The sequence below is a fragment of the Euphorbia lathyris genome, chromosome 1 (genome assembly GCF_963576675.1).
Source record: "Euphorbia lathyris chromosome 1, ddEupLath1.1, whole genome shotgun sequence".
NCBI classification, from domain to species: domain Eukaryota; kingdom Viridiplantae; phylum Streptophyta; class Magnoliopsida; order Malpighiales; family Euphorbiaceae; genus Euphorbia; species Euphorbia lathyris.
Genome location: NC_088910.1, coordinates 42,230,485 through 42,242,132, shown reverse-complemented (window position 1 = coordinate 42,242,132; position 11,648 = coordinate 42,230,485). Strand labels below are relative to the sequence as shown.

The 11,648-nt window shown below is 35.3% G+C and overlaps 2 protein-coding genes across 2 annotated transcripts; both read right to left on the bottom strand.

Moving 5' to 3' along the window:
• Positions 1-1,347: 1,347 nt before the first annotated feature.
• Positions 1,348-1,953, bottom strand: LOC136229953 (large ribosomal subunit protein uL15x-like). Its single transcript, XM_066018829.1, has one exon. It carries the CDS (start codon positions 1,878-1,880, stop codon positions 1,440-1,442), a length of 441 nt encoding a protein of 146 aa, XP_065874901.1. The 5' UTR covers positions 1,881-1,953; the 3' UTR covers positions 1,348-1,439.
• Positions 1,954-4,002: 2,049 nt separating this feature from the next.
• Positions 4,003-9,062, bottom strand: LOC136229948 (plant intracellular Ras-group-related LRR protein 9-like). The gene is made up of 3 exons (XM_066018814.1): positions 8,131-9,062; positions 5,087-5,253; positions 4,003-5,012 (listed from the first exon to the last, which is right to left on the bottom strand). Exons 1-3 carry the CDS (start codon positions 8,869-8,871, stop codon positions 4,370-4,372), a joined length of 1,551 nt encoding a protein of 516 aa, XP_065874886.1. The 5' UTR covers positions 8,872-9,062; the 3' UTR covers positions 4,003-4,369.
• Positions 9,063-11,648: the final 2,586 nt, after the last annotated feature.

Genomic DNA, 11,648 nt, shown 5'->3' with positions numbered 1-11,648 from the left:
CATACACTAGGAATGCATAACTTTGCAGAGAAGCAAGTAAAGGAAAATAAACAGGGGGAGGAAAAGAAAGAGAGAAAACAATCATTAAAAAAATAAAAATGTATAAGATAATCTGATCTGATTATTTGTACCAATGGGTACATCCTGCGTTATTCGATACATGCATATTGTATTTACTATTTAGAACGGAGCAACTTGGAGAAGAGAAAGGTTTCATGATCATATGCAGAAGTAGAGCAGCAGAACAATAGGATAATGGAGCAGACAAGTGGATACCCATTCCCTAATTATTCCATGGATTAGCACAAACCCTATCAAAAGCTGCCAAATTATGAGCATGTTCATAACACCTAAACTAAATGCGAGTCTTACCAAACATTGGTCACTGATGTATGATGCAAATTATAAATGTCCATGCAAGCTTGTAGTGAATATAATATACAGTAGCCCGAACGAGTTGTGATTGGTAATGGCCCTGCATTTGGGTGTGTGCTGATGAGGGATTTCCTAGGGGCGCTAGCTAAGCGACTCCCAATCAATCTTCCTAAATCTTTCAATATCAACAAATAACCGATCACCATTAACTAAAATAGTCCTAAAGATGAAGCCAATATATTGTCAGATTTCCTCAGTTAAAGGATTAAAGCCACTAGAAAATGAACCATTTTTATTGTTTCTAAACAATTAGACTGAATATTCGTGCACCTCTTTATACAAAATATAATATATTACTTATGTACATGTTCATGTAACACTATGCAAATCACAAGAAGCACAAGCCTAATATAATCATTTCTAGATTCCTACAACCTTAACTGTATCTAAAGCACCAACAAGAAATGGTATTTATCATCCAAACGATGATTAGATTATAATTTCTATTATTCACTCACGAGATCCCCGTCTGAGTCTCGAAGGACAACACTAACCCCAACAGCATGAATATCCCCAAAGATGGCAGCAACAGCAACGGAGTTGCATTTGAAGTGTAATTGGGGCAGGGCATGCCAGAGCAAACATGGCTCTAGATTCCTGCTGCGTATTTCCCTCAACCACTTCGCACGGCTATTTTGTGGATTCATGCTATATACTTCCTTTCTTTGTATTTGTATTATACTCCTTTGATGCTCTAATTAAATCAATTTTCCGCAATTCCCAATTTTTTGCAAAATCAACAACTTAATCTAAACTGTTCTTTCCTAAGATAAAATTGAATTCCATCCCAAATAAGGTTCCAAACAATAAAAGAAACATCTTCATCCTAATTTAATAACACAATCATTCTTCATCAAAACACAAGCCAATAGATCTAAGCACTGAAATTACTCAATCCACAAGAAGCACCAATAACCATAAAATACTCAATTCATTAAAACTCTAAATAGTCAAAAGATAACAATAATAAAAACAAAACTCAACTTTTACCAGAACAAAACAACTTAGGCTGTAAGTACAACAGCTCCACCATTTTCCTTTATCTTTTTCTCTGCAATCTTGGAAATAAGCTTAGCTTTAACAACAATAGGTTTATCCTCTGGTAGAACACCCTTACCTAACACCTTGAAGAAGCCAAACTGAGTCACATCGAGCATCGGTACATTGTCCTTGCTGGCCTTGTCCTTGACATCCTGAGGAATCATCGACCATAGCTTGTCGATGTTGACGATAGGGCAGTAGAACTTGTTTCTCAACTTGTGGAAGTATCGCATACCGACCTTTCCAAAATATCCAGGATGATACTTGTCGAAGAGGATCCTGTGATGGTGCATACCTCCAGCGTTACCGCGACCTCCAGGATGCTTCCTGTGCTTGCCGATACGCCCATGACCGGCGCTGACATGACCACGCTTCTTCCTGTTCTTCTTGAATCGGGTGGTCATTTTGGCTCTGCGCAAGGAAACGGGTCTTCTGAGCGGCTGTAGAGAAGATGAGGAACTTCTGAACGATTGAAAATAGGGTTTCCCTGATTTATAATAGAGGCTATTTGGTACAATTTGATTTGACCGTTTCGCCCTGACAATATCACTGAAAAATGAGGCCCAGGAAATAATGGGCTACATTAAGCCCATCTTTCTTTTAGGAAACACTACTAGATTAGATAGATAGAAAAAATTAAAATAGTTAATTTCCCTTTTTTAGCAGGGTGTCGGGAAGGGTCCGTTTGTTTTATCTGCGGTCTGTTGCTGTTTGCTGTTTCCTGTTATGGTTTGCTATTTGAAAATGCTGTTTTTCCAAAAAAAAGCATGGATTCTCTGCTTTTATAAATACAAAAGGCAAACAAGAGGTGTCTAACCAAACACATAAAACTCTCATTTTCAAAGTGAAAAGGCAAACATGAGGTCAAAAAGCAGCAACCAAACACTCCCTAACCCTAAAAAATAGTTATTAAAAGGACTTTTTACATGAAAATTATATCTACTTATAAAATTACAATAACCCTTAAAAATATATCTTAGATCCCTAATTCATAAAATCTAGTTCTTAAAATATATGAAAAAAATTATTTATTTAATTTAATATTATTTAAATCAATACTTAACATAATTGTAAATTATTTTTTAAATATGAATTTCTATGTAATTTCCAATCTATCTATATATAATATAAAACAGTAATGACGGAGCTGAGGTGTCACTTCCTCCTTTTTTACTGATAAAAAATATAATAAAAAATATAATATATTAACTTTAGTTATATTATTATATTTATTTATAAAAAGATTATTTTATCCGTACTATATCTAAGAGTTCTACCGAATTTAAATTAATCCCTAAAATCTCTTTAATTCTCTGCATATCTATATCTAAACGTTCTACATAATTTAAATTAATCCCTAAAATCTCTCTAATTCTCTGCATATCTATATCTAAAAGTTCTACATAATTTAAATTAGTCCATAAAATCTCTCTAATTCTCTGCATATCTATATATATATATATATATATATATATATATATATATATATAATATAAAATAGTAACGATGGAGCTGAGGTGTCACTTCCTCTTTTTTTACTGATAAAAAATATAATAAAAAATATAATATATTAACTTTAGTTATATTATTATATTTATTTATAAAAAGATTATTTTATCCGTACTATATCTAAAAGTTCTACATAATTTAAATTAATCCCTAAAATCTCTCTAATTCTCAGCATATCTATATCTAAAAGTTCTACATAATTTAAATTAGTCCCTAAAATATCTCTAATTCTCTGCATATCTATATATAATATAAAACAGTAACGATATTGGACAAAGTAAATTTTTTTTTTTTTGAAAAATAAGATATTTTCAGTGTTCGGCTATAACAAAACCGGAAAAAGTGGGTGTAACAACTGTTTTAGAAAATGTAAAAGTGAATGAAACAGTCCAAAAACTTAGAAAATTCAATTTGTTTATATATTTTTACTAACCTAAAATTAATAAACTCCTTTTGTGTATAATATTTTTTGGCAAACAAACTTAGCCTAAATACATACGGGCTTTTCCCAGAGGATAGTTTTATGAAAAAGAAACATATTTAAGTTCTCTATCTTTCCAAATTTTTATATTAAGCTGCTAATTTGTAGCGAAGGCTCACTAAAGTTTTAAACTAAAAATTAGTTTAATATATCTATTTGAAAAAATTATAAGCTTACTAAAAGAAATAGAAAACGATCAAAAACATAAATAATTAAAAAAAAAAACCATAAACATTTAGAATTTTATTATCTCAAAGTTCGAAATATAATTTCAATTAAATATTAAATTTATTTTAATTATTCTTTGAGTTTTTTCCTCATTAACTTTTCATTATTTCTTAACTTAACATTGATTTTACTAAACGTACCTGATCATTAATTTTCAGGTACATTCAACTTTTTCCTAATGACTTAGGATGCTCAAATCAAAGATTTAATGCGTCTATCCGAATGAAAGGCCGCTGCATGGAATCTGAAGCTACAGCTATAACAAAAAGTTAAAACTTTACGGGAAACAGGCAGTACTAAGAAGTCCATACCAAATAGAATTGATTGTTATTAGATCTCTTATTCATAACTACAAATACTGGATCATTCCAAATGGCACTCAATTCAATAATCTTTTTCATTGTTAATGCCTACTGATAGCTCCAATTTTTGGTTTACAGCTATCAAATGTTTGAATTGAACTATTACAATAAATTAAAAGGCAAAGCGAATAGCCTCCGGTACATACGGCTACATCTATTTATTTTCCAGAAGAACTTGCATTCCAGATATCGGATGATAGCGGAAACATGATTTGTCATTCATTTTGCAAGCGACATTGATGCAGTATAAAGAATTGCAATAAAAGAAGTCCATCTCAGAAATCTTCTATCAGGTGAAATGGAGGGAACAATATCATAGCTGTTGATCGAGACAAGGGTCTTTAGGACTTCTCGGACTCATATATCCCGAAACACCTTCTGAAACAACCGTAACTGTATTCTTCATCCAAGATGTACTCCGTGTCAGCCAATCATTATGCGCTTGTTCTTGTACTTCAAGCATGCTCTTCCTCTCTACCTCCACCAGTAAGTCAAGCCACCTCTTAGCCATGAATATCTTCACAGCTTCAACCCCTTCCTTTACCACTTCCGGTGGTGGAATCACAAGAGGATTCTGCTCCAAATTCAATTTGGTCAAGTTCTCCAGCCGGCCGAAGGTATCAGGTAGAGCATGAAGCTGGTTGTTGCTCAAATCAAGTTCCTTAAGGCTTGTCAACTCTCCAAAAGTCTCGGGAAGTTCAGTCAGGTCACTGAAATTATTGCTCAAAATGAGGGTCTCAAGGCTAGTCAATCTCCCAACCGAAGGTGGAAGGCCTTGAAGCTCATTAAAGTGACCATCCAGATGCTGTAAAGATCTCATCTCACCAATTGAGCTGGGAAGAGATCGGATCTTGTTCAACTGGAATGTCAGCTTCTTAAGATTTACCAACTCACATCCAATATTAGTTGGCAAATATGTAAGCCGGTTGAAGCTCACATTCAACTCCAGCAATGACCTAAACATAGAACAAGAATAAGAAATAAAAAGAACATCTGATAAAGAAATGAATTTGCAATGAATTAGGCTTGCCTGCAATAAGAAATGGAATCAGGTAGTGATTGTAGTTTGTTGCTGGAAACATCAAGAAGTTTCAAGTTATGCAGCAATCCGATAGAATCCGGTAATGCTTCCAGAAGGTTTGAAGCAAGATTGAGTTCCTCAAGCTTTTCCAGCCCTGCTATTGAGTCAGGAATTACCTGTTCCCAGACTCATGTTAACCAAGTGCAAGTACAAATGTACAAAAGCCAACCCACAAAAAAGTAGCAAGCCATAACATAACCATCAGATAGAAACGCATTCACATAGAAAACCATCAGTCCTCACAGATGAAAAATAGAAGTCATTATTAGTATGCAGGATATGAAATGGCTACAACTTTTTTGCAGTCATATAATGAGATCTCTAACTCTCTTCTATGGTTATAGTTAATTATAGATAATCAAACAACATGGTAAACAAATATTATATCGGCAGAAGCATAAAAAGTGTCTCGCAATGTTATAATGCTGAAACCACTAAGAGTATCCCTAATGGTTGGAGGGTTGCACACCTTCCAACCATTCCAACTCCCCCATTTCTAACACCTCTCCCTTCAAAACACCCTCTATTTTTTACCATTTTCTTTGGATTTTCGGGAAACAACTCGCTCAAGGAGGGAGAGTGACATTCAATCGCGATTCTGACCAACAACCACCGACGTCAAATTCGACTCTCTCCCTTGTCCTTGTGCAGCTCTTAATAGAGGAAGGCTCAAATTCTCCTAGAAGGTCGCCCAATCCAGCGACCTTCCAGCTTTGAGAGGGTTTATTAATCATGTCTCTAGTGGTTGGTTGGTCCTTGCAAATTACAAACACACCACCATTAGAGTTGCTCTAATAGAACGAATGCCATTAAATGCATTAATTTATGTAATCTAACTATGATTTGCAGACATAGGAGCATGCATAAGAGACTTACAAACTCTAGACACCACTGTGGTAAATTGTCAACAAGGCCACAGTTTTGTGCACCAGATGCGTAAGTATTGACCATAGTGACAAGGTATCAGATTATTCTAGCATGCTAAGACTTGGGAAAAGAAAGGATAACTCCATATTTCTTTTAAGGTTAAAGCAAGTATTAGCAATTACAAAACTTCTCAGGTGGCTAATTGATAGATGTAATGCTGATATAATTTTCAGATGACAAAGAATACTGAAAAATTAACTCCCACCAAAAGCAATCATCTAGTTACACACCTCGCTTAACTCACAAAAAAGGTCTAGCTGCCAGTAAAGAAGTTCAGTAAGATCAGGAAGGTTGCAGAAAGGAAGTCTCTATTTAAAGTGAATAATTTAATAAGCATAGGTTTCCCATTTTCCAATTCCGTTGTGTTCTCATTAAACAATATGTTGTAGCCAAGATCCCATTATTCAGTTTTAGGATCAACAGCTCAAGCAAGAAAAGGGTATATACTGACAGATAATTGTTTACTATTTAAAATCATCCGAAATGACACTTCAATGGACGGATATAATTCTATGCTTGGAAAAGGGCGGAAAATTGAGGGAGAGGAAAGTGATAAGAATCGGGGTGTCAAACCAACAAAATTGTTTCTTCACTTGCTATGTCCCATTTTCCCTTCCCCCTCAGTTTTCTTCCTTCTCCAAACAAGAGTTAAATGGCACTCCAAAATTGATAGATTGCAAACGAACTGGTTTAAATTCAATACTTGGGTTCATACACTAGGAATGCATAACTTTGCAGAGAAGCAAGTAAAGGAAAATAAACAGAGGGAAGAAAAGAAAGAGAGAAAACAATCATTAAAAAAATAAAAATGTATAAGATGATCTGATCTGATTGTTTGTACCAATGGGTACATCCTTCGTTATCTGATACATGCATATTTTGTATTTACTATTTAGAACGGAGCAACTTGGAGAAGAGAAAGCTTTCATTATCATATGGAGAAGTAGAGCAGCAGAACAATAGGATAATGGAGCAGATAGTCAAAGCAGAAAACAATGGAACTTAATCAATAAAGAAACAAGCTACACCAAAAACCTTAGAATCCAGTGGCTGCATTCGCCAAGTGGATACCTATCCCCTAATTATTCCATGGATTAGCACAAACCCTATCAAAAGCTGCCAAATTATGAGCATGTGCATCACTAAAACTATGGATTACCTACAGCAGTTATCTAGAGAGGCGCCAAATTCTACATCATTACAACCTCATTTAGCTGAACTTCCCAGTATTCTCATGATTTTTCATTTTGGACAGCAGAGATAGTGGACTACTTGAAAAAATTACAAAATTCTCCCACAAACTGAGGTCTCAGAACACCTAAACTAAATGCTTTGGAGTCTTACCAAACACATTGGTCACTGATGTATGATTGCAAATTCTAAATGTCCATGCAAGCTTGTAGTGAATAGACAAAAGTAACAAAAACAAATATCCACACAGATCTTAGATGCATGATTTTGTTTATCCTGAAATATATACCATATTCAATTAATACTGATAGATATTGTTTTACTTTTATCAAGAATATAATATACAGTACATAACACCCAATCAATCTTCCTAAATCTTTCAATATCAACAAATAACTGATCACCATTAACTGAAATAGTCCTATAGATGAAGCCAATATATTGTCAGATTATCTCAATTAAAGCCACTAGAAAATGAACCATTTTTATCGTTTCTACGTAATTAGACTGAATATTCGTGCACCTCTTCATACAAAATATAATATATTACTTATGTAAATGTTCATGTAACACTATGCAAATCACAAGAAGCACAGGCCTAAGATAATCATTTCTAGATTCCTACAACCTTAACTGTATCTAAAGCACCACCAAGAAATGGTATTTATCATCCAAACCATGATTAGATTATAATTTCTATTATTCACTCACAGACAGCAACAAAAGAAATGCCTCATAGTCCATAACTACAGCAAACATAATCAAAGCCAACATTCACAAATCAAACCAGTAACGCTCAATTTACAAAATCAAAAAATGTCTACTGAAAAAGTTAACTAAAATCATGTTAGGCAACAAAAATGGAAGAAGCCAACCTCAAGGTGATTAATAGAGAGATTAAGCACTTTCAACCCATGAATTTTTCCAAACGCTTCAGGCAAAAACCTCAATCTCCGATTCGACAAATCAACCATTTCAAGAACCTTTCCGGAGGCCTCTTGGAGTATGCATACCACATCTTCGTTCACCTGTTCAATCACTTCCTCATTATCATCGTCGTCCTGTTCCGTCCCTGCCTTCTCATAAATCTTAACCAACCGTTGCTCTGCGTCCTCCAACAGTTTCTCGTAGGACTCATGCATCTCGTCCCATTGCAAAATTGATTTATACACAGTCTTCTCCTTCTCGGCAGACTGTCGACACTGCTGCTCCTTATCGGCTAAATGCGCGCGCCACTCAAGCCTGTCGACGTCGGCGGGCCGGGAAGATCGCACAATTTCCTCGAGCTGTTTAGCGAGGTTGGATTCGATTTCAGCGAGTTTAATCCTGGCATTATCGACAGACTCGTGATCAGGACGAGGACCAAGTGTGTGGAGAACTGATCGGGTCTGGGCGACGTCGGAGATAGCCCGAGTCATTGAATTGATGAGATTAGGATCGGATAAATGCGGTAATTTGGAAAATATAGGCGTATGACTGGAGGAGGGATCGGTAGGAGATGGCCGCTCGATGTCGGAGGAGGAGTCAGCAGCGGCGGAGGGGGATCTGGGGATGATGGAGGGAAGTCGGGCCATGACGTAGGAGAGGATGGGGAAGGATTTGGGATTGGGATCCATAGTTGAAGAAAATCTGTATGAATTTTTGGGGGAGAAGGTTGTTTTCTGAAACGAATCGATGATGATGGAGAAGATTGGCTAATTGTTAGCAACTTGGTTTTAAGCTGTGGAAGTGATAGTGAGGAAGCGGACGATGAAAGCGATGCGATGCAAGCGGAGTCTGGATATTTCGACCGTTACTTCTGGGCGATTTGGTCAAATTACCTTCTGTTATTTCGTTTTCCTTTGTGGATAAACTAAAAACCGATTATCGTTAAATTATTTCTTACCTGTCATAAAAAAAGTTAAATAATAATAAATTGTTTAGGAAGATCTTCATTGTCCTAAATGATTTAATGTTGCTCTTATAAAAAAAAAAAAAAAAATTATTCAACTATGTCTTTATAAAAGAAAGTTAAACAGAATTTTATTAATTTTTAAATTAATATCAATTAACATTATTGACCCCATTTCTTGAAAAAATGGTAAATTAAAATTAAAATTTCTAATTAGGGGTAATATTATAGGGCCAATTACAAATCTAGACCTAATCAGGAGGCCTATTAACATATTTGATATATTGTGCTCTCATTTACCAAATTAGACAATTTTATACATTCTGGACAAAAATACCCTAACTTCAATTTGCGCTTCTTCACTGTCAAACGGCTATTGCGTTTCATCTCCTTCGTTCTATCTTCTGTGGTTCAACTTAATCTCTTTCGTGTGTTTCATCTCCATCTTCATCTTCATCGTTCTGCGTTTCATCTCCATCTCCATCTTCTTCGTATCCTTTCAACATAGCAGCAAAAAGAAAGGCAACCGAAAAGGAAGCAGAAGCACGAACCAAACTTAAGATAAGTAGTCACACTTATATTTCTTCATCATCTTTGTTAAATTTCGACATAGCAAGCATAATGTGGGCCACTGTTAGATGCGACATCAATGGAAACTGTGATTTCAATTCACAGTTGTTATTGTCACGTTTACGACAACTTCTGGTGTAAATGCGACAACTCTTGGAGCTGCTGTTGTAAATACTCTAAGTCCCACTTATCTAAAATCCTTGTCGCATTTGGTGATGAATGCGCTTGGATGCGATAAGGATTTTAGATAAGTGGGACTTGGTTCATGTGTTGAATGCGTTTGGATGTCAATATCCTTGTCGCATCCTGTGTTGAATGCGCTTGGATGCGACAAGGTTCACGGGAAGATTGTGAATTGTGTCGCATCATCTGTTGTATTTGATGATGAATGTGCTGGGATGCGACAAGGTTAGTGTTAAGTTTGTGAATTGTGTTGCATCATCTGTCACATTTGATGATGAATGCGCTGGCATATACACGGGTATGAATTATCTTTTCCGATCATAGAGTTATAATCGAACTGTTTCGAGGAATTCGAACACCCCTTTCTCCTAGCGTGCTCATGAACAACCGCACAATCTTTCTGTAGCTATTCTCGTGAACATTGCATGTTGCATGTAAGACACTCTTAAACTTTTTATGTTGCAACGAGTTGCGGAGTCGCCTGAGTATGGCATACTCATCGTACCCTCTATGTAAACCACATGTCCAAATGCACTCTTGCATCTGAGTATGCAACGACTCCAAATGACGCATAATTACCTCAATGTCATTCTAGATGATTTGTTTACTTAAGCGACACCTCCTAACTCCATTCGACTTAGTCTTGCACGTTGGTGGGGAAAACGAGCAAGGATTGGAGTTCTCACAGTGCCGACCATGACTGGCAAGACACAAAAGAAAAGAGAAATATTAGGTCATGAACTAAATCTTTCGGGGATCAAAAACTAACTTCGATCCATTTATTTAAGGAACATACGACTCATGTCAAACACAATTTTTCAGATTATGTGTTTGTATGATTATATTGGTTACGCAATATTTGCAAACTGATTACAGTTATACAATTATACGCAACAGACAACGTATAAAAATTTAAAAATAATATTTTGATTATCTATCATTAATTAATAATCAATTAATCAGAAAGTATTTCTAATAATTATTTTTAATTACACGTTTAATCCAAATATATTAAAAATATATTTTAAATATCTAAAAATTAGGAAAAAGTATTATAATTTTTTTATTAAAATTGCTTTTATTTAGAGACGGGTCTCAATAAATTTAATTTTTTAGAATCTGGAAAAAAAAATTATTTTTCTGTATTTAAATTTTGATTTATCTAATTTTCTGGATATTTTTAAATAGTTTTTACATATTAAAAACAATTATAGAAACCTAATTAATTCAATATCAATTAATATGTGCATCCAAAAATAAATTAAAAATTATAGAAAAAACCCAAATAATATTTCGAGCAAGCCTGTAAAATTCAACGTCGAACGAAGTCTAGGAGAAGCCACACACGCCGCGCGTGTAAGCGGTGATCCGGTGGCGCGTGTGGGCCACACGCCGCCCTCCTGGCCTCTAACGGCCTTGAGACTTTGGGTGGGGGTGTTGGGGTCTCTGAGTTTGATGGTGTGGTCAATTTCGGGTTTCAGCAACTGAAAATAGCGTTATAGAGCAAACATACCCTAATTGGCGCGTTTGAATCAGCTTAAAATCGCCAGAAAATTCCATCAGCCCCCGGGTCGATTTTGGCAGACCAAAAACATCCCGAGACACATTAAAAACATAGATTTGAGATTTGACTCAACCAAGCATGCATTTATTCAATCAAACAAATTAATGAAATCATAAATCATGCATAAAGGGTTCCTAACTGATGGAACATAAAGTTAAAGGGCTCTGATACCAATGAAGACTTCA